The sequence below is a fragment of the Chiloscyllium punctatum genome, chromosome 24 (assembly GCF_047496795.1).
Source record: "Chiloscyllium punctatum isolate Juve2018m chromosome 24, sChiPun1.3, whole genome shotgun sequence".
Classification (NCBI taxonomy): domain Eukaryota; kingdom Metazoa; phylum Chordata; class Chondrichthyes; order Orectolobiformes; family Hemiscylliidae; genus Chiloscyllium; species Chiloscyllium punctatum.
The window spans coordinates 66549259-66573682 of record NC_092762.1 but is presented as its reverse complement, the minus strand read 5'-3'; the positions used below and the strand labels follow the sequence as shown (position 1 = coordinate 66573682).

At 41.3% G+C, this 24424-nt stretch overlaps 1 protein-coding gene across 1 annotated transcript; it reads left to right on the top strand.

Moving 5' to 3' along the window:
• Positions 1–4844: 4844 nt before the first annotated feature.
• Positions 4845–18203, top strand: uqcr11 (ubiquinol-cytochrome c reductase, complex III subunit XI). The gene is made up of 3 exons (XM_072594075.1): positions 4845–4983; positions 14490–14625; positions 17958–18203. The coding sequence occupies exons 1-2, from the start codon at positions 4874–4876 to the stop codon at positions 14605–14607; spliced, it is 228 nt and encodes a 75-aa protein (XP_072450176.1). The 5' UTR covers positions 4845–4873; the 3' UTR covers positions 14608–14625; positions 17958–18203.
• The last annotated feature ends 6221 nt before the right edge of the window (positions 18204–24424 follow it).

The window sequence follows — 24424 nt, the reverse complement described above, 5'->3', positions numbered from 1 at the left end:
TCAGAGACATACACCCAGCTTATGAACTGGACCAGGCTGCATCTTTGCACTCTAGTTCACTACACTGAGCATACTTGGTTGATCACAGCATCCCCGTCTTGTCTTTTTGCATACTGTCCTCTCAGCCAGCGATACCTGGTTCATATTGCTACTGACTTGCCATGCTATCCCATTTCAGTAAATCAAGGGTAGCCTCCAACACGAGTCCACACGCTGCTCTGGGCAGTCAGAGTCATATGCTCTACTCATGAGAGGCGAGGAGTCAGTTGATGGGCAGCACATCACCCATCGCTTTCTTCCTTATTGAGAGCTGTTTGCTCCTGCGATGAGAGAGAGGCAGGTATTATGAAAGATGAAAGTATGTAGTGCATATGTTACTCAATGTGCAGGTTGTAAGATTTCCCAAGTGAGTGAACAGGCAGTGCAAAGGGCATGCAGGGTTAGTGGTGTCACCATTTGCGGTGGGTGAAGGTGAGTGGGCAAGATATTGCATCATTAATTAGAATGATAAGAGCACGGGCCTTGGTGAGAAATGGTGCAGTTGCAGAGAGAGTGAGTGTGAGGTATCAGAGAGAAATTGTGGCATTTGTGCTGGCAGAGTGGTAACGGACAGTTGACCTTCCTCCAGTACTAAGTGTTCCTCCAGATGGCTGTGACTGCTTTATTCTGGGTGACAACTTTGGACTAGACTGGCATGGTCTGTTTAATTGACCTCTACTAGTGGTTCTTGGGCAAGAGAAATTCCCTCCTGATGCATCATTTCATCCAAGAGGACCTTCAGGACTATGCCTGAAAAGCAGGATGTTGATTTCCTCTTGTCTACCAAGTTGGGCAAATAAAGGAATCATTCAGGAGAACTCAAAACTGACAGTGTTTGGCGAGGTGCAGTGACCTTTTAAAAATAACGCCAGTGCCAAGGATGCCAGTCAATTGTGGGATCTTGGCGAGTGGTGAGTTGCTCCAGGAATGATGTGTTATAAGGTAGGGTGGAAATCAGATCTAATACTCCCCAGAAGGGGTGAAATGCCAATTAATGTAGCAAATTTGATAAGATCTAGTGAGAAAATTCACTTGGTTTCCCGTAGAGAATCTCTATCAAAGTCAATGGCTCTCAAACTGTCAGATTCGGCCCGGTGTTCAGGGTCCTTCCTGAATGCCTGACCACTACAAGGCATAAGAGTGTGATGGAATATTCTCAATTGTTCTGGATGAGTGAATCTCCAACAACAGGAATCTTGATGATACCATCCAGCACAAATCAACCTGCTTGAATGGCACAACTTCCTCAAACATTCACTCCATTCACCACGAAGACAGTGTGACCATCCTGCAGAAGTTCACAAGATTACTTAAACAGCACCTTCCAAACCCTCAATCATAACTATCTGGAAGGACAAACACAGTAGAAACATACGAACACCATCGCCTGCAAGTTTCTTTCCAAGACACTCATCACCTTGACTCAATAAAACATGTATTTTGACTTCATTTTCACTCGATTAATATCCTAGGACTCTCTCTCTAATAGCACTGTGGGTGCTCCTGCACTAAATGAAATGCAGGAAACATTTCAAAAAGCCTGCTTTCTATCATCTTCTCAAGGGCAATTAGGGATTGGCATCTATGCTGATCCAGGCAGCAAAGCCAACATCTCCTGAATGAATTTTAAAAAAGGGAGACTTTCCATCAAATTCTTCCACTCTTCCATCATGACTTGAGCAGAACCATCAAAGTACTATAGTTTTACAATTCTTTTAAAGAAAACATATTCGGCTATTTAAACATTTCTAATTTTGGACAGGAGCCATGGACATATTTGCCCAATATGATAATTGCATTGGTATATTGAAAAGGAATTGTACCTGTTTTTCCACCCTTTTTCTGCTCCCAAAATCCTTCACATATTATTCCAAGAGTGGATCCTTTATATACGAATGTAAGGAGAATTTATCATTTGTATCTACAGGTCTGTACGTTTATCAATCATAGGTCCATATATTTAGCTGAGGCGTCAGCCGAGCCCAAATGACTGTATGGGCACCCTGTTCTTCTTAGGCAGGCAGATGTTACACGGTGGTCTTTCCCCATCGCGCCTTGGCGGCAGCTGCCCCAAGCTTCAGCGCATCCCTCAACATGTAGTCCTGGACCTTGGAATATGCCAGTCGTAACACTCAGTCGGGGTCAATTCCTTCAGCTGGAAGATCAACAGGTTTCGGACTGCCCAGAGAGCGTCCTTCACCGAGTTGATGATCCTCCAGGCACAGTTGATGTTCATCTCAGTATGCGTTCTGGGGAACAGACCGTACAGCACGGAGTCCCGCATCACGGCGCTGCTTGGGACGAACCTTGACAAACACCACTGCATTCCTCTCCAGACTTCTTCTGCGTAGGCACATTCCAGAAGGAGGTGTGTGACAGTCTCGCTCCCCCCCCCGTAGCCGCTTCGAGGGCTGCGTGTGGTGCGGCTGAGAGTCCGGGCGTGAATAAAGGATCTCACAGGCAGAGCCCTTCTCACCACCAGCCAAGCCATGTCTTGGTGCTTGTTGGAAAGTTCTGGCGATGAGGCATTCTGCCAAATGGCCTTGACAGTCTGCTCAGGGAACCGCTCGATAGGATCCGCCCTCAAGGACAGTACATGCTGACCACTTCCTGATGGACTTGCGGTCAAAGGTGTTTTTCTTCATAAACTTCTCCACGAAGGATCGGTCCAACTACTCGGAGCGTTCCGCTGCAGCGAGGCCAGGCACATCCTTCTCAGCAGCGGGGACAGGTAGAATCTCAGTACATAGTGACACTTGGTGTTTGCGTACCGGGGATCCATGCACAACTTGATGCAGCCACACACAATGGTGGCCATCAGGGTGAGGGTGGCATTGGGTATATTTTTTCTCCCATTGCCCAGATCTTTGTACAGCGAGTCCCTTCGGACCCGGTCCATCTTTGACCTCCATATAAATTGGAAGATGGCCCGGGTGACTGCAGCGGCACAGGTTCTGGGAATAGGCCAGACCTGTGCCACGTATAACAGTAATGATAGTGCCTCACACCTGATGACCAGGATTTTTCCCGCAATGGAAAGCGACCGTAGCTTCCATCTGCCCAGTTTCTGCCTCACTTTGCTGATACGCTCCTCCCAAAGACTTGGCGCGCGCCCCAGTCCCCCAGAACCAAATACCGAGTACCTTCAGGTGGTCGGTCCTGACGGTGAAGGGGATTGAGGATTGGTCGGCCCAGTTCCCGAAGAGCATGGCCTCGCTCCTGCCTCGGTTTAGCTTGGCCCCCGAGGCCCGTTCGAACTGGTCACATGTGCACATGAGTCTGCGCATGGATAGCGGATCCAAGCAGAAAACGGTGACATCATCTATGTACAGGGAGGCCTTAACCTGCAGGCCCCCCCCTGCCAGGAATAGTCACCCCTCTCAGGCTCGCATCCTTCCTGATGGACTCGGCAAATGGCTCTATGCAGCACACAAACGAGGCAGGAGAGAGAGGGCAGCCCTGCCTGACTCCAGATCTGACTGGGAAGCTATTGATTGAGACTGCACTGACAATGTTGGTGTACAGCAGTCTGATCCAATTGCAGATTCCCTCCCCAAAACCCATTTTGGAGAGAACATCTCTCATATACCTGTGTGATATCCTGTCAAAGGCTTTCTCCTGGTCCAGGCTGATCAGGCAGGTGTCCAACCCTCTGTCCTGCTTGTAGACGATCGTATCCCTGAGGGGTGCAAGACTCCCAGCGATCATGTACGAATGTAAGGAGCCATAAATCACAAAGCGCCATAGGCACCCTTATGTCCATTAGTGAGAGATAATTGGTTATGTACAGTTTGAGGGTAAGCAGGCCTCCATGAATTACCATAGCTGGAACTTCCTAAACCTCCTCCCACTGTGAACTCACATCATGATTTGGGAATTGTCGGGATCCCTTGGTGAGCAGTTGGGGGTGGGTGGGGAGAGAAGAAGACTGAGTAAAGGAGTTCGAGTGGATAGGAGTTAGCTATTGTTTCCTCAGAGTCTTCTTGACCTGCAATCTTCTTCCTGACCTCTCTGCCCCCACCCCCTCTCTGGCCTATCACCCTCACCTTAACCTCCTTCCACCTATCACATTCCCAACGCACCTCCCCCAAGTCCCTCCTCCCTACCTTTTATCTTAGCCTGCTTGGCACACCTTCCTCATTCCTGAAGAAGGGCTTATGTCCGAAACGTCTATTCTCCTGTTCCTTGGATGCTGCCTGACCTGCTGCGCTTTTCCAGCAACACATTTTTCAGCTCAGAGCATAGGTCCCCAAAGTTTCAGCTCACAAACCCTATTACAGGGAAGTCCTGCGGTGCTGGGACTGAACTCATGCTGTTTATTTTACACCACATCTGATTTTACACCAGATCTGGAGGCTGGAGGTGGAGGTAATATATTAGTCTTTGTTCCTCCCCAAAAGAATCCAACTCTTTGCGAAATCCAGTTTTCTGTGATTGTATTTATTTATAGTCGATTTTGTATTTCTTATTCAAATCTTTTGGTTTTTTTTTGAAAGATTACTCATTTCAAATGCTTTTTGATGAAGATCTCCCTGTTTGTGATAGCAACAAATAACCATAGGTGGTGCAATGAGGAAACTATCTGCGATCAAATCCGATTCTGGCCAAAGGGGGCAGCACCGAGCAACTCGACATAGAAACTTCACTGAAGACCCCTGGCGGGACCTATCATATTTACAATTCTGATTACGGCCTAATTTTTTTTTAAACTTTGGCAGTATGAATTTTTACTTAAAAATAAGAACGGGGTTTAAGGGAGCATAGATGTGAGAGTGTTTGTTTCCATGGTGAATTGATGTCTTATTTATGACAGGCGCTGACTGGGCCGGCCTTTATGTGGGGTCTTGGCACCGCCATTTTGTGGTGCGGAGCGGGACGGCGAGCGGATGCCGAGATGTTGGAGAAGTTAATCGGACCCAGATATGTCCAGTTGGTAAAAAACTGGTAAGGACGCGAGCTGCCAGGCCGGGGCTGTAATTAAGGTGATATGGAGGGTTTACTTTTAAGAGAAGGTGAAAATGGCTGGGCGCTGGACTCTGATAAAGTCCCTGCTTTGCAGGAGGGCCAGAGGCTGGATTCACCTTGACAGTCCTTTCTCTTCTCGACCCTCTTTTACACACGCTCCCTCTATCCTGACTTGTTTTCAACACAAAATAAAACTCTTCTTGCGGCGCAGCTTATTTTTTGATTTGGTTCCTTGATTCAACTGGCTGCCTATTTTGTTGAGTCCATTTATTTATCAATTGGAAATCATGAAGTGCCGTTCTGCTTCCCAGTTAATCCTTGGTGTTAGTGGTTTTATTTATTCGTGCCTGTGATTCACTTTTATCTTGATTGGAAAGCCCTTGGATTGACAATGTAACGCTCTGTGATTAAAACAAACGATTAGAAATACTCAAAACTCCCAACATCTGTGCATACAGTTACCAACATGTAGAGGAGCCGGTGTTGGACTGGGGTGGACAAAGTTTTTAAAAATCACACAACTATGCAACTGAACTGATATACTGAACAAGCCTAGATTGCTGTTAAGTATTTCATCTTTTACAATGCGTTGTAGGTTTTAGTTCATTAATATGTAAATCCCAGAACTACTATTAAGTCACATTCTCGAGATATCATTTAGATTTTATTTGAAAAAGTGACATCTCAGTTCAGACAATGCATTGAAAGTGTGAGGTTAGAATTTGTCTGTATCCCAATCTTGAGTCAGACTGGTTCTATTTCCAAAGAGGAATTTATAAAATATTACATGGATTGACTGCCAGCAGATTGTGTGCTTTTTGAGCAAAATAGAATGTACCTGAAAATATAATTCTGCAAATGCAAATTCACCCCATACACTTATATCTGTGTGCATGCATGAGAGTGTGTGTGAGAGGGGGTGTATGTGCACGAGTGTATGAGAGAGGGTCTGCCTGAGTGTGAGAGCATGTACAAGTGTGTGAGTGTATAGCGTAGTGGGGTCACCTGTAGTATGACTTGAACCTGTGGTCCTGGTTGAGGCCATCCTCATGGGTATTGAACTTGGCAATCAGCCTCTGCTTGGCCACTCTGCGTTATTGCATATCCCAAAGTCTGCCTTGGAGTATAGTTACGGAGGCCAAATGTCCCTGATTGCTGAAGTGTTCCCTGACTAGGAGGGAACATCCCTGCCTGTCAGTTGTTGCGTGGTGTCCATTCATCTATTGTCGTAGCATCTGCTTGATCTCCTTGATGCCTGCAACGTATGAGAGAGACAATGTTGGCCGAGTCACATGAGTACCTGCTGCGTAATTGGTGGGTGGCATCCAGGTTGATACTGTGACACGTCTTGCAGTGTTTGCCATGACCAGGTTGTACGGTGTTGTGGTTGATGTTGTCCTGAAGGCTGGGCAGTTTGCTGCAAGCGAAAGTCTGTTTAAGGTTTGGTGGTTGTTTTAAAGGTGAGAAGTGGAGGCGTAGGGAAGGTCTTGGCAAAGTGCTTATCCTCATCGATAATGTAATGCAGGCAGCAAAGAACATGGTGTAGTTTCTCCACTCATGGGGAATGCTGGACAACAAAGGCTACCCTATCAGTTGCATCCTGTGTCTATCTCCTGAGGAGGTCATTACAGTTTCTCGCTGTGGTACTTCAGAAATGGCGATTGATAAATTGAGCATTGTAAACCTACTCTGAGGGCATCCTGGAGGACCTTCAGGTGTCCATCATGTTCCTCCTCATCTGAACAGATCCTGTGTATACATTGAACTTGTCCGTAGGAGATGACTGTTTTAATATATTTAGGATGGAAGCTAGAGAAGTGCCGCATCGTGAGGTTATCTGTGGGTTTGTGGTAGAGTGAGGTACTGAGGTGCCTGTCCTTGACAGAGTTGCACGTGTCCAAGAGTGAGACAGATACTAAAGAGTAGTCCATGGTAAGACTGATGGTGTGATGAAACTTGTTGATATCACTGTGTAATTGTTTCAGTGACTCCTCGCCATGGGTCCAGAGGAAGAAAATGTCGTCAATATACCTGCTGTATAGTGTTGGTTGGAAGTCCTGCGTAGAGAAGAAGTCTTGTTTGAATCTGTGCATGAAAATGTTGGCATATTGGGGTGCAGTTTGGTCACTGTGGCTGTTCTGTGTATCTGGGTGACGAACCAGTTGTCAAAGAACAAAATGTTGTGGTTGGGGATGAACCGGATGAGTTGTAGGATGGTGCTCAGAGATTGGCATTTGTTGGTATTGAGTACTGAGGCTGTTGCAGCAATGTCGTCATCGTGGGGGATACTTTTGTAGAGTGTTGAAACATGCATTGTGTTGAGGAATCTTCCCGGTTTGACTAGTCCATGGGTGCTGAGTTTCTCTAAGAAATCTGTAGTATCGTGACAGAAGCTAGGGGTACCCTGTGCAATGGCTTTCAAGATGCCCTCGACATAGCCAGAGAAGTTCGCACACAGAGTCCCATTACCTGATATGGGACATCCAGATGTGTTGGTTTTTGTATCTTTGGAAGGCAGTGGAAGTCCCCTAAGCAAGAAGTACGTGGGATAAGAGTGTATGGGGAACTCTGAAGGACTGGATCAAAAGACTTGATCAATGTGTTTAGTTCACGGGTATGTTCTTTGGTCGGATCGGCCAGTAGTTGCCTGTAGTGTACCTGTTGTTCAGTTGTCAGTACACTTTTTTGCAGTAGTCAGTTCTATTCTGAATGAAGGTGGCTCCCCCTCTATCTGCTGGTTTGATGACGATGTTGTGATGAGTTTTGGGAGTATGGATGGCATTGCGTTTTGACCAGGTGGTATTTTGCTCTACCTTGTGGGTGCGGCTGATGAATCTGGCATTTACACATTTCCTGACTGAGCGTACTTATTGAGGAAATGTGTAAATGCCAACAAAGCCAACAAGTCTGGACGTCCTGTCGTATCAAACAATGGGACCCTGTGTAAGAACCTCTCTGGCTATGTCAAAGGCATCTTGAAACCCACTGCACAGGGAACCCCCCAGCTACTGTCATGACAATGTATCATTTCAGTTGCATAATTAAAAATCACACAACACCAGGTTATAGTCTGACAGGTTTATTTGGAAGCACTAGCTTTCGGAGTGCTGCTCCTTCATGGCCTGATGGTCAAATAAACCTGTTGGACTATTACCTGGTATTGCATGATTTCTAACTTTGTACGCCCCAGTCCAATACCAGCATCTCCAAATTATTTCAATTGCATAACACTGTAATCATTTGCTATAAATTCGGTGTCTTGTGGTCCCTGTTCCACAGCTACCTGATGAAGGAGCAGCTCTCCAAAAGTCCAAATAAACCAGTTGGACTTAAACCTGTTGCTCTCTAACCTTTCATGTGATTTTTTTTAACTTAGAATTACCAAGTTACTGTTTTGATTGAATTTAATTCTTCAGAATTGAAAGAAAGTAGAATAGAGAAAGATATTTGCCTCGTCTCCCACCTTCCAAGGCCCTAACCACTCTGTCCTGGTGCAGTAGCAATTTCCTTCCATTTTCAGTTTAGATTTTTAAAATTCTTTCAGGGTTGAGCTTCACTGGCTTGGCCAGCATTTGCCCATGAGAAGGTGGTTGTGAACTGCCTTGAGTTGTTGTAGTTGACTTGGTACACCCACAATGCCTTTTGGGAGGAAATTGCAGAATCTTGACCCAGCAATACTAAAGGAATGGTTTTGCAAGTTTCCTTTCAAGGCACTCAGCCTCCTGATTTAGAGTATTTTCTAAGTCAGGAGGCTGAGTGGCTTGAAGGGAAACTTGCAAATGGTAACTGCTGCCCTGTTTTTTACTTGGTAGTGGTTGTGAGTTGTAATGTGCCATCTAAAGAGTTTTGGTGATGTACAACAATGCACCTTGTAGATGATACATGGCTCCTACTGTATGTTGGTGGTGGACGGAGTGAATGTTTGCAGATGTGGTACCAATCAAATGAGTGATAATGAAATTGTTTTGTTGGTCATGGCCTGGCATGTGTGGCATGAATGTTGCTTATCACCTGTCAACACAAGTGTAGGTATTATCCAGGACTTTCTGCATTTGGACATGGAATGCTTCAGATTTTCAGAATTATTGAATAGAACTGAACATCATGCAAACATCAACCAATATCCCAACTTCTGATCTTAAGAAGGTGAAAAGACCATTGAAGAACTGAAGAGTGTTGGACCAAGGATGATACTCCCCTGAGGAACTGATGCCCTAAAGCTGAATAACTGATCTTCAATCATGGTTTTCCTTCATGCTAGAGAGGACACTGACTAGTATATAGTTTTACTTCTGATTTCTATAGGCTCTGGTTTTGCTAGGTTTCCTTGATATCAAGGGTAGTCACTGTCATCTTTCATGAATTTGCTGCTCACAATGTGGCGGCCTGTCCATTATGAAGACCAAATGTGAATTGAGTGACCACTTTGTTGAACAACCCTGCTTAGTCCTCAAGTATGATCATAACCTACCAGTTGTTTGCTATTTTAATTTAGTATTATACTTTTACTCCTATTTCTTTCCTTGGTCAGTTGCAGTAGTCCATTTTGAGGAACAGCATCTGATTTGGCACTTTACAGCCTTCTGGACTCAACAATTCAAGACCACGAACGCTGTCTCCCATTTTAAGTTTCCTTTGCTACATAGTGGTCCGAACCTTGTTTTTTATAGCATCATAGAGACGGAAACAGACCCTTTGGTCCAACTCATCCATGATGATCAGATATGCTAAATTAATCTAGCCCCATTTGCCAACACTTGGCCCATATCAGTCTAAACCCTTCTTATTCATGTACCCATCCGGATGCCTTTTAAGTGTTGCAATTGTACCAGCCTTCACCACTTCCTCTGGCAGTTCATTCCACACACTCATCACCCCAGGCTACTCATCTTCTCGCCATAGCTCAAACCCTCCAAACCTGGCAGCATCCTTGTAAATCTTTTCTGAATCGTATCAAGTTTCACAACATCCTTCTGATAGGAGGGACAACAGTATTCCAAAAGTAGCTGAACCAATGTCCTGTGCAGCTGCAACATGACCTCCTAGCTCATATACTCAATGCTCTGACCAACAAAGGAAAGCATACCAAACACTGCCTTCACTATCCTATCCACCTGCGACTTCACTTTCAAGGAACTGTGGACCTGTACTCCAAAGTCTCTTTGTTCAGCAACACTCTCCCCAGGACCTTGCGATTAAGTATATAAATCCTGCCCAGATTTTTTTTTTTCCTTTCAAAAAGGGTTATTCTTTAGTCTACCATTGACACTTTAGAGTCATAGAGATGTACAACACGGAAACAGACCTTTCGGTCCAACTTGTCCATGCCAACCAGATATCCCAACCCAATCTAGTCCTACTTGCCAGCACCCGGCCCATATCTCTCCAAACCCTTCCTATCCATATACCCGTCCAGGTGACCTTTTAAATATTGCAATTGTACTAGCCTCCACCACTTCCTCTGGCAGATCATTCCATACACATACCACCCTCTGCGTAAAAAAAGTTGCCCCTTAGCTCTCTTTTTGTATTTTTCCCCTCTCACCCTAAACCTATACCCTCTAATTCTGGACTTCCACACCCCAGGGAAGAGACTTTGTCTATTTATGCTATCCATGCCTCTCATGATTTTATAAACATCTATAAGGTCACCCCTCAGCCTCTGACACTCCAGGGAAAACAGCACAAGCCTATTCACCCTTTCCCTACAGTTCAAATCCTCCAACCCTGGCAACATCCTTGTAAATCTTTTCTGAGCGCTTTCAGGTTTCACAACATCTTTCCGATATGAAGGAGACCAGAATTGCACGCAATATTCCAGCAGTGGCCTAACCAATGTCCTGTACAGTTGCAATATGACCTCCCAACTCTTGTACTCAATACTCTGACCAATAAAGGAAAGCATACCAAACGCCGCCTTCTCTATCTTATCTACCTGCGACTCCACTCTGCACAAATACTTTGTTTTATTGCTAAAGCCCTTAGCACTCGCTTTTGTCTTTTGTTCCATTAAACAGTTGTCATTCAATCTCTCCTGTCCTATTCCCAATCCCAGAGTATCCTCTTTATTCTTCCTCCCTCCCTTCCTTTCATTTACATGAAACCTATTGCATCTCTACTTCATAATAGAGCCATTTCCAATTCAATGTTTACTCTTTCTCTCTATGGATGCTGCTGACCAGCTGAGTATTTTCTCTGCTGGAAATTTGAAAGGAAAACATCCTGCAATGCTTTGGTTTTGTTTCTAATACATAAATATCAGTTGGGCAACACACTTTATTACTGATGTCAGTAAGAATATATCATAACTATTTGCAATTCCCTCTGTACAATTCATGCTAATTCTAAGGCTGATATATGGCAATAACAAATGGAGAAAAGTTACCTATTTGATCACGAGTTATTTGAGTAGCATTGATTCATTCCACTTCTGATGAAAGGACACCATACCTCCTTTCTTTCCACACATGCTGCCTCCCCTTTTTGAGTTTTTAGCATTTTTGGCCTTGCTTATGATTTCCAGAACTACTTTGTGGTGCTATATGGATCCAGTTTGTTTTTATTGTTTACATCTTGTAACAAAGAATCTATTTCCTCTCTGAAAAGCATCAGTTTAAGTATTTGCATCACTAGGTAGCAGTTTATTTGACAAATTAATCTAAAACTTAATTTTAATCCAGTTTTTAACTTGCCACAATTTTGATTTTGTCTTCGCTGCTCTGACCTGATTGATTGATTGATTGTATTCAATTCTTTGAATCCAATATTCCTTTGTATCTTACAACAAATTTCTCTAAATGCCATTCTCAGATCTGTGTACTGTATGTTGTAAAATTGTTTACAGCCCATGAAATCTGTATGGAGAAGCAAAGTATTCCTGGAGCAACTGAACTGCTGTGTCAAATGTTTTTGTTAACTAGTGCAACTTTGCTTCTTTCTGTAACTTCATTGTGTTTGATTTTGCTCTGTGCTACCTCCTAAAATTTTGGCTGTGTGGCTGATAGTCTGATATCTGGAGAATAGTTTGTAAAACTTATTCTCGTCCTGTAACTCTCTCTATGTTCGTATAATTTTCCTATTGCCATGTGTAGCCAATTTACTGATTGCCTGCACATCTCCTTTTAGTATGTAATTTTGATTTTCCCACCTCCACAACCTCATTTTCAGTCACTTATATTATTGTGTAAATTTTCCTTAACTTGTGGGATTTGCAACTCTTACACAGGCTGCAAGTGCTATTCTCTTCTCCAACTACCCTTAAAAAAAACTTTTCCTGTCTCATTTTAAATAACCATGCCAAGTTACAATTGCATATGAATAATATCCAAACTTGGGCTGGCAGTGGAGGGTAATATTACCACATTTAGTGCTAGTTAATGACACAGACCTCATAAAAGTTTTTTCGTGACCTACAAAGAAGGAAAACATATAGTCATTCACCGTCATGATCTTGAGGGTCACCAATGACTGAAAGAGCAGAGTAGGAGGGAGGCTGATCTCTCAAAATATTTTCAACATTGCAAGACTGAAATTGGAATATTTGCCACTGGTTGGAATGGTGCAAATTCATGAGCAGCTCATAAAATTTGCACTGCTGACGGGAGAATAGTTCACCTGATTATTGTGCCTGCTAGACTGAACACTGTTTACTCTATCCATCAGCAACAAACTGTAATAGTTCACTCATGTTACAGCAACTTGCACTTGTGAGTCATACAGCACAGACACAGATCCTTTGGTCCAATTCTGCATGCCAAACAAGCCTTCCAAACCAGAACTATTCCCACTTGCCCATATCCTCTGAACACTTCCTATTAATGTACCTATCCAAATGTCTTTTAAACATCGTAACTGTACCTGTGTCTACCATTCCATCCCGCAGTTCATTCCACGTATAAACCACTCTGTTTCAAAAGGTTGCCTCTTGGGTCCCTTTTTTTTTGAAATCTTTGTCCTCTCACCTTAAAAATATGCCACCTAGTTTTGAACTTCTTGCTCACAGGGAAAAGACCCTTGCTATTCACTTTATCTATGCCCCTCATGATTTTCGAAATCAGACCAGAATGAGATCAATCTAAATACTATGCCAAAGGAGACTTCAGGAAATGTGATCAAAAAGCATTTGATATAGGGAAGCTGTTAGTGAAGAATTGCTTCTGAGAAGATATTCCATACCTTATGGCTTAGCAACTGAAAATGCAGTTACCAATGGTGAGACAAATATTAAGAGGCACAGAGGGCAGATTAAATGAATGTAAAACTGATTGTTGGAGGATGTTAAAGGACTTGGACGATACAAGATTATAGGTTTTAAATATGAAGATTGATATTTTAATACTGAAGCATTCGTGCACTGGAGGTCAAGGCATATCACATGGTACGTTAGGCAAGCAAGATGTCTTGCGAATTAGGATATGGATAGAGGAGCTTTGGATAAGTACATTTATCAGAAAATGGGAGGTCAACCAGGAGAAAATTGGCATTATCAAATTTTCAGATAACCAATACATAGTTTGCAAATTTCAATGAAAGATGGGCTAAGGCATACATAAATTCAAGTAGGTGGATTTAGTGACTTGAGAACAGCACATTCTCAGGGTTAGTAGGATGTAGAGATCGCAATTAACGTACTTTTAGGTTGAAAACGACTGGGGAATGTAGTTCTTGGCTGGGTTGATAGACAATGGCTTTGATTGCCCCAATGATTAATTTGAGGAAATATCAAATCACTCCGGACTGACACTAAAGGCAGCATAATAAAATGAGAGGGGTCTGAGGACTTGGGTGCTATCGTAAGTGTGAAACCTGATGTTTTCAGATAGTATTGCTATTAGGCAACATGTAGGTGGAAGATGGGGTGTGCATGATAGACACTTGGGGGATTGTTGAGATTAGCAGTGTGGAAGTGAGAAGAGAAACCATTGAATGATGTTCTCTCCCTACAATTGGATAGGTGATCATTAGACCTGGTAAAGATAGACCTGGTGAACTAGACAATGGAGGAGAGATTTGGAAAGCTGGTCAGCCGCCTCCAAGGCTGCAGACAATCTGAATAAAGTGCAGGTGGATCTTACACCATGGTTATATAGGATGTCATTTCTGATTTTTAATTAGAGCTGCATCACTGCTGTGGCAGAATTGGCAATCTCTATGTACAAATGTTAAATAAAAACCTCTCATTAAGAATCAGTGTCACACATTGTATATATTAGAAGCTATGATTTACCTGGCCCAGTTAAAAGATTTTGTTTCCAATCTATCATGATTAGTTGGTATGGTAAACTTTAGATTTTTGGATTTCCACTGTATTTGGATGAAATCTACAGGTCCAGTGGATAATTCTGTGTACAAAGGATTAGGGATATTTTGTTGATTTTTGATCAAATAAATAATCTGAACCCGTATTGCAGTAGCTTTCTGCAGAACTCCATGAGAACTTTCTAGATTGTGTGTGTGTGTGTATATATAATCTTTTATTTTTCTAGGATTCCAACAGTGGCAACATGGGGAGGCTTTGGTTGTGTAGCACTGGTATACAGTACAGATTGGAGAGTAATACTTGGCCATGTTCCATACATAAGGGGGAAATTCAAGGATGAATGAAGCAATCATGTTTTAATGGTAAGCCAGTTTATTCCTAAATTTGTGCAGAGTTTTTTGCTACCTGCAGGTTGAGTAGAAATGTTTATTTGTACCTATGCATACTAAAACATAATGAAGTGACATGGTTAACAATGGTCAGTATGCTTGACAGTCTTTGGCTGTTGAAAATGTTTTGGGAACATCAACTTGTGTCAATGATATTCTCACCACCACAGTAAAGAGGTTTTAGTCCTAAAAACAAAGTGTTGGAGAAACTCAGCAGGTCATGCAGCATGTGTAGAGAAAGAGAGTGCAGGTTTCAACTCCAGCAATCAGGACTAAAGGTGGCTGGGAAAGGGATTTTATGCTGATAGTGGGATTGGGGGAGTGAATAGAGTTAATGGAGGTGAGTCCCAGAGAGGAAGAGAGAATAAAGAGATTGTTGTTGATAAACTAAGAGATTAATAAATGCTAGGCAAGGTGCTAGCAGGAAGTGTTAAATGGTTGACAATTGATTTCTTATGATGGAAGCACCCCAAATTAAACAGGACCAATGGGTGTGGGGGAAGCTTAGTGAACATAGAGGACGGTGTCCGTGTTCTGAATTTATTAAGAATCTTGAAATCTGTGAGGTACCTATGAGGTGTTGTTCCTTCAGCTTGCATTGAGCCTGGTCGGATCACTGTAGCAGACCTGTGACAGAAATGCTGGCATGGAACATGGTACTGTATTGAAGTGGCAGGTGTAGGACACTGTTTGGCAGTGTTTTGTGTTCAGTGGATCTAATGCTGCCCAAAACCCAACATATAGAATTGGTTTCTGCAATGAATATAGAGTCAATGCTACCGTTTACTTGTGACCTAGAATGGCAGGAAAACATACTTTTTCTGGGCAAATTTGCTTGTTTAAAATGCATATGGCAATAGCTATTATTGACTTATTTCTGAAAATGGTAAAAACAATGACTGCAGATGCTGAAAATCAAATACTGGATTAGTGGTGCTGGAAGAGCACAGCAGTTCAGGCAGCATCCAGCGAGCAGCGAAATCAACGTTTCGGGCAAAAGCCTTCTGAAAATGTCAAGTTCTTAAATAATTATTGTTTCCCATCCATCAACAAGGCATATTGTAAGAACCTCATGATTATTTTTTTTCCCCCGTTATGCTACCTAAGCATCTTAACTACTGCAGCATTGACATCCCTTCCAGCATAAGGTCAGATGTTTGCTACTGATTGTGTAATGTTCAGAACTATTTGCGACTCCTCAGATACTGAAGCAGTCCATGTTCAAATGCCAACAAGACCTAGCCAATATACATGCTTGGGCTGACAACTGGCAAGCAACATTTGCAACACACAAAAGCCAGGCAATGACCACCTCCAACAAGAGACAATCTGACACATTCACTGGTGTTGCTGTCACTTGAGTCTGCAAATATCGTCATCCACAGGGTTCCATTGACCAAACATTCAACTGGAATCACCGTATAAATATAGTGGCTACATAAGCAAGCCAGAGACTAAGAACACTGCAGCAAGTAACTCCCCTCCTAAATCTCCCAAAACCTGTCCACCATCAACAAGGCACAAATATGATAGAATACTCCCCATTTGCCTGGATTAATGCATTGCCAACAATATTCAAGAAACTTGACACCATCCAGGAAAATGTAGCCCTCTTGATTGGCATCACATCCACAAGTATTCATTCCTTCACCACCAACACTGAGTAGCAGCAGTGTTGCACAGCAGAAAATCATCAAAAATCCTGAGACCACTTCTTCCAAGCCCATGTTTCACTTCCACCTAGAAGGGCAAGGGCAGCAGGTACATGAGAACAATATCACCTGCAAGTTTCCCTCAAGCCACTCACCAATCTGACTTGGACATATTTCCCTGTTCCTTTAGTGTCACTGGGTCAGTGCTGGAATTCCTTCCCTAATGGTCTACCTACAGAAGGCAGCTCACCACCACCACTTTAAGGGCAATAAATGCTGGCCAGCCAGCTATGTCCACAGTGAATAACAAAAATTGATCTCCAACGGACTTAGTTTTTGATAGCTAAAATGTTTTTAATCTGATGCAGTTTGTATTCTCCTTCTACATATTTCACTAACTAAAAACAGTAAACACCTATCTTCCACAGGCCTTTGGCTTTTAACAGCATGAACATTGGTGCTAATTTGTCCTGCAGTCAGTGCTGTTGTGCTGTCTATGTTATGTATTATTGCTCTTGATGCCCACTTTGAAAAAGTTATCTGCCACACCCCTAGTCCTGAAGAAGGGTTATACCCAAAAGGTTGACTTCTCCACCTCCTGATACTGACTGGCTTGCTGTGTTCTTCCAGTCTTCTACTTGTCTACCTTTGGTCCTTCATTACAGTTTATAGTAGTGACTTTATGTTCAATCATAAGGATTGTTATTTGACTAAGGTACTTGGCAAGGAGTTTTAAAATAAAAAGGAAAGTGAGTGTTTATGAAAGAGTAACTAGTAAATTTGGGAGGACTGGCAAAAGGTTTGTTCAAAGATCGTCTTGAAATATTGTCCTGTTAGAGTACTGTATGACTTGAGATGGAACTTTTAAAGATTATTGGGTGATTGAGGTGTGGCTCCAACAGTTGGAAACACAAAGGTTAGTGGTGAAGTCATGGGAACAAAAAGTTTGTTGCTGGGTTGTAGGTGGACACCAGTTGATGACATTTGGGGGATTATGGGTAAGAAGAAAAATTAAAATTACCATGTGATGGACTACAAGCAGTGTGCCAGTGAAGTCTGGTTAATAAATTTTGAATAGTATTTTACACAATCTATAATTTTATTGTAATATCAATCATTGGATGCTTCATGATGGGATTTTCATATGCTAATTTTATTGATTTGGAATTTGTAGAATGTTGACCTCCATAAATCCATCTAAAGGAATTGGTCTCGATCAATCCACATAGGCCTATTTAATTTGAACATATTATTCTTCCTGGCACATCTTATATAAGATCTAAGACATGTACAAGTAGGAAGTGGCTACTCAGTCTATTAACACAGATTTATTTTCCTTGTTATTCTTCAAGATCCAGACTAATCACTCCAAATTTTTTCCTTATTCCAAAAACATATTCACGTTGCACGCTGAATAGTTTCTTCCCATCTCCTCCAATATTTTTAAATCTACCTATGAATCCAATCACTGGGAGTTGCAAGAGACTGGATTATAGTTTCAGTAGCTTCAGCATACATTATTCCTATGCCCAAAGAATTAAGAAAAGCATTTGCTATGTAAACTTTTTGTTGGTGCTTCGCTGCCTTAGCTCAAGCTAGGACTGTTCTGTATTAAATATGTTTGTCTTATTTGCTGTGTTTTCTGCATTGCAGGATGTAGATGAACAATCGAGACAAGTGACCAATGGCTTCAGACATCAGGACAGTCTAAATTTTTCTGAACTGAACATTTCTGTTTTTTTGAACTTTAAAGCAGAAGCAGGAAACATTATTATTTGCAGCTTTTGAAGTTTTTGCGTTAATGTGAAACATACACTGCATCCACTTCAGCACTTTGTCTTCTGAATCCTAAACTACACCGTGAATATTTAAAATAAAACAATGAAAATCTTTACTCGATTGATGCATTTTGAGTGTTTATAAACTCAGTCATTAGTCTTATAGTCTCCTGTAATCTCTGCGTTTAAGTGTAATCAGGGAGCACTAAATCCCTAGAATTGTGCTGTATCTCAGAGTTAGCATCAGACTCGACTAGGTTTAACATACTTAGTTGCAAACATAAGGAATTTTAGTTGAAAGACAATCCAAATTTCATGTTTTTTTTTAAAATTCCATACCTTGTACATATTGGGTCAATTTTAGTGTGTTGCCTAATTTATAAGCATTTATCATTTACAATTCATGGTGTCTAGCAGCAAAAGATATTCAAAACCTTACATCAGCAAAAAAAAAATTCAGTGCAATTATACACCATTTTAAGAGAGTGTGAAATAGAGACTGATCTCTAATGCTTGGGATTAATGCAGAATTGTAGCGAATATAAACCTGCACAGTGCTTGTGGGGGTTTGTTATCATTATATTTAGAATCTACATTCCTTTGCCAAGTGGTTTAGAATTATAGAATCCCTACAGTGCAGAAAGAGGCCCATCATGTCTGCCCCAATCCTCCAAAGGAGTATCCATCCCCCAATCCCCATAACCCCACATTTACCATTGTTAACCCACATTACCAGATATCTTTGGACTCTGGGAGAAAACCAGAGCACCCAGCGGAACCCACACATTGGTGACGTAGGGAGAACGTGCAAATTCTACATGCTGCAATTGAACCAGAGCCTCTAGTGCTATGAGACAGCAGTGCAAGCCACCAAGTTACCCTGACCTCACTGTAAAAGTAAAATATGAGATTTGTCTTTGGGAGAAATTTTTTGTACCTCATCACAATTTTCCCAGTGAGGAATCTACTTGTTGAAGACTCGTCGTTTAGTTTAATTTGTTCTTGTGTAGAGTATGGGCCTAGCTGGCAGGGCCAACATTTGTTTCTTATTTCTGCAACCCTTAAACTGAGTAGCTTGTTAGTCATTTTTCCCTAATTTCTTATTCTTCTGCAATGGACTTCTGAAATCTCTGCAATCATGACTTCTGGAAACAGAAGTCAGTGCTACAATCCAATCACTTGAAGGATGGTAGTAAACTGAAAGTTCTGTGGTCACCATCACTGAGACTATATTCCATACTTATTAATTGAATTTAAATGCAGTGGTGAGATTTGAAACCAACCAGATATTAGTCTGAGCCTCTATTACCAGACTGCCTGATGGATCAAGTGATATCCTTTGTTGTAAAACATGCTAAAAACATGCATTGATCATTTTTGGGATGTTGACAATTGAGAAGAAATATAGCCACAGCAGCAAAAGGATCTCCTGCTCTTTGAATAGTTCAAATAGATCTTGAGACACCAGCATTCCTCCTGCATTGTAAAAGATATCATAAATTTATCTTAAATTGAGGTTTTAATCCACACCTCCTATCTCCGAAATATTATTAAATGAACCCAGATGACCTTCATATGATTAAAGCAAACATTTTTCTGTGATAAAGATCATGTCATTGAATTTACATATTTTGAATGCACAATTAAAGGCAATGCAAAGACTTATTTGTGAAAGGGGATTTTGAGGAATTTTGGATTTTCCCTGTACATCTGATTGACTCATCAATTTAGTCCCTGCTCTGTCGCCTCAACAAGTCTTAAATACAATAGGATGTGCATTTCAGTTTGCAGTTGAAAAGAATTGGAGAGAACCACAGGTAAATCCAGCAATATCGACAAAGTATCACTAAATTTAAGAAAAATTTCAAAGTGCTGGGAATGATTATTTGAACACATGATGTGATAAATCTGGTGAACAGAGAAAAAGTGAGTATAATGCATTCGCAGATTGGTTAGAAATCCTCAAACTTTAACTGAGGGAGAAAAGCATCTGAGACTTAAAATGCAAAGCTTGTTGTGATTCAGGTTCAAAAGTATTATGCTTAAAATTGACATAGACAATAAAATTAGGATGTTTCAATTGCTGTTTAGTATCGAGCTGATTTTTTTTTCAGAAAAAGTGAGGCAAAAATTATTACACTCGTTTTTAATGTCTAGAAAACATCAAACTGCTCCTGATAATTATGTTCCATATATTTGATTCTAGTACATTGTTCCATCATATTTTTTTACAGGAAATAGCCAAATATAATGACATATTAAACAAACTGGGTGCATTACACCTAGACTACCTTGCAAAATAAATCCTTTGTTTCTTGGCAATCCCTTGCTTTTTTCTGTATATGTATAGTCAATCTGTAATTCACGAAAGTGAAGAAAATCAGTTACGAATACATTCATATAGCATTATCTTTATATAAATGAATTGGGAGTGAGTATAGGAGGTATTCACAGTAAGTTTGTAGATGCCACCAAAATTGGTGGTGTATTGGACACCAAAAGACATTAGCACAGAGTAGAATGGGACCTTGATCAGATGGGCTAAGGAATGGCGGATGGAGTTTAATCTATATAAAAGTGAAGTGCTTTACATTTTGGTAGGGCAGGACATATACACTTTTATGTGTACATAAGGTACAATGGTAAGGTCCTGGGGTGTGTTGCCAAGCAAAGAAACCTTGGAATGGAGGTTCATAGTTCCCTGAAAGTGGAATCACAGGTGGACAGGACAGTGATGGAAGCATTTGGTACACTTGCATTTATTGGTCAGACCATTGAGTATAGTAGTCGGGAGGTTGTGTTGCAGCTGTATAGGACATTGGTTAGGCCACTTCTGAAATACTACACTCAATTCTGGTCTCCCTGCGATAGGAAAGATGTTAAATTTGAAGGGGTTCAGAAAAGATTTACAAGGATGTTGCCAGAGTTGGAGGGTTTAAGCTTTAGGGATTGGCTGAATAGGCTGGGCTATTTTCTGTGCAGGGTCAGATTCTGAGGGGTGACCTTTACAGAATTTTATAAAATCATGAGGAAAATGGATAGAGTGAAAAGTCAAGGTCTTTTCCCCAGGGTAGAGGAGTCCAAAACTGGAAGGCATAGGTTTAAGATGAGAGGGGAAAGATTTAAAAGGGACCTTTGGGGGTCAATCTTTTCACACATGGTGGCACCTGTATGAAATTGCTGAAGGAAGTGGTGGAGGTTAATACAACTACAACATTTAAAAGGCATCTTGATGGATATATGAATAGGAAGGGTACAGAGGGATATGAGCCAAATACTGACAAATGGGACTTAACTTAAGCATGGACAAGTTGGACCAAAGGGTCTGAACATCTGTCCATGTTGTACATCTCCCTGACTCCATAGTAAGCAGTTTTTCTTTGTAATATTATTCTTCCTGAGTCCCTTGAAGTACACAGGGCTCCATCTTCAAGGTAATTAGGATGATCTAATTAGCTCAGTGGTTAGCACTGCTGCCTTACAGCACCAGAGACCTGGGTTCAATTCCCGCCTCAGGCGACTGGCTGTGTGGAGTTTGCACATTCTCCCAGTGTTTGTGTGGGTGTGCTCCGGTTTCCTCCCACAGTCCAAAAATGTGCAGGTAAGGGGAAATTGCCCTTAGTGTTAGGTGAAGGGGTAAATGTAGGGGAATGGGTCTGGGTGGGTTGCGCTTCGGCAGATTGGTGTGGACTTGTTGGGTTGAAGGGCCTGTTTCCACACTAAGTAATCTAATGTAAATCTATTTTGAAATGAAAGAAGGTTTTGTACTGAATGTTAAAAATTCTTCGATTTTCACTTTTTTCAATATATTTAATGAACACAAGTCAGATATAATGGAAGGATTCTTTAAGTTATGACTGTCAGATGTTCTGCATTTTGAATGGTAAAATTTTCTAAATGTGCAGTTTAAAGTTAGAGGAACCTTCACCTGAGAAAATTATTTTGCTTGTTTCCATAAGAGGACAGGCGTGTCACGTTTCACAGAGCCTTGCCTACTGTTAACTTTCTTCAACTTGCTGAGTAAGTTATTTGAAAATAAAAGGAAGTACTATAATGTTTAGGTCCTTCCTCGTTTTCTGCCAAATTTAGGCTGATAGTGACAATAGAGTGGTGAATGAAATTTAAGAAAGTTAGAGTGGGGAAGAATGTGATATAAGTCAACAAAATTCTCTTTTGAAAAAATAGCAATGCTCTTTTTATTATTGTTCATGCATATCTTAATTCTGGATTAGTGGTGCTGGAAGAGCACAGCAGTTCAGGCAGCGTCCGAGGAGCAGTAAAATCGACGTTTCGGGCAAAAGCCCTTCACCAGGAAAGCATATCTTATATCATGTTCATTCTTGATTCATAAATTAATGGAATATCATATGAAAGCTGTGGAAGATACTTTGATTTGAGAAGCCATACATATTCACATGTAGGACACTCGTACTTTGCAAACAGGAATAACATGTCCACGTTTTGCCTTTTTACAATTTAAGATAAGCTTGCACATGGCCATTTTCTGTTGCATTCTCAATGGCAATTGGATTGGTTAGAATTTAAACAAAGCTTCGCAGCTATGTATTCTCTGGCGCATTTTCCGTGTCTATACCTCTATTAATCGAGTCCCTCTTCTCATGCAGCATTATCGTTCCCTTTTGAGATTGCAATTCTATCTTGATGACTCTCCCTCTATACTACCTAGTAACTAAAAATATTCAGTAACACTAGATGGTAGCATTGAGTTGGATGCAATGTGAAAAATAAATTTTATACGGACGATCAATATATACTTAAATATTCAAATAACTAGGTTATTGAGCTAGCATAGATTTTGATATTAAATACTGCCAAAGCATATTATTTGACCATGAAATGGCTTAAAATGTTAACTAATACATTTTGATTTTATTGTAACAGAAAACTGATCGTCTGTTACTGAATGGTGTCATGTTTTGAGTACATTAGTCATTGGCTCTGATGTTATTCCTTAAAAGTTCATTTTAGAGTGCAAATCCATTGCTATCAATGTGTTTTGAAATAGAAAGAAAGTTGCATGAAATTTTCCTCCTACATATATTCATCTTGATTACGATAATGCTTAGCTTTTGTTCATTGCTGTCAAATTGTTGACCTGCTTGTGCCCAAGATATGGTTAAGGTCATATCCAACTCTATTCGTGGTTTGATGAGGTTATCAACTGGTTTGCTGAGCCTTAAAGATAGGAAAATTCCAGGTTTAATCCCTAGCCCGAAAGTTAATTTCAACTGCGGAGATAGCAGAAGCACTACAGTCGTTATTGGGATCTCATGGTACCTGCTGCAATTTTTACTGCCCAGAGGCTTAAAATATGTAAATGTTTGATAATAGCAATGGGTTTGCCTGGAACATTTTACAATCAATGCTAAAACAAGGTCTTTTGAATGAGGCACTTGAGCTAACGAGTATCCTTTCAACCAGAGAACATTTTTTAAAAAAAGAATCCCTACAGTGTGGAATTCCTAAGAGCATTTTTTCAACTTATACTCAAGCCAATGTTGTAAAGAATAGCTCCCACATTGGGCATGTTCGTTCTTTGATTAGTTTGTCGCGGGGCAGCATTCTTGCAGCTGGTAATGGGCGCGTATATACCCAAAAGTGAAAAGGGTTAAAACTTGTACATGAAGTTGCCAACACACCAGGATTGTCCTGGATGTTGTGTTTTTTTTTATTGCATGCATTTATTTGTTACAAAAACATTTGGTGGGTAAGACTGTTCTAGGGGGTTGGTGGCACAGCTGGCGATCTTGTGCCGAAAACTGCATCTATAGAATTGGCAGTCTTATCAATGGTATGTCTGTACTGTACATTGTATCCAGAAACTGTAACAATATGTAAACTTTGGATTGTTTGCTTTTTTGAAACTGGCTCATTTGGAAGCACATTCGTCTGAGTCAGAAGGTTGAGGTTCAAGTTGGGTGCAAAACATTAAAATTGTCACCGTTGCGTCCTAGCGGTGCTCCAATTTGGATCGGACATTAGACTTTTGGTAGGAAAGTTAACACAGCTGCCCTGGCCAGTATCCTTTAACATCACAAGAATAGACCCTTTGTCACTCCTTTTTGTGTGGCCTTGCTGTGCATAACTTGCATATCTCCTTACATTACAATAGGACTTAATTAGCTGCAAAGTGCTTGAGAAGGCGCTGAATAAAACGCAAGACTTTTTATCTCTTAAAACCCCCCACTCTCCCCAAACTGATTTAGTTTACGCTTTACTCACTGCCTGAGACAGAATGAAGAGACGGGCTGTCGGAATTGGAGGAAGGGGGCAAGAGTTCTCCGGGTACTTTTCCAACTTTTGTAATACAAATGTTTGCTT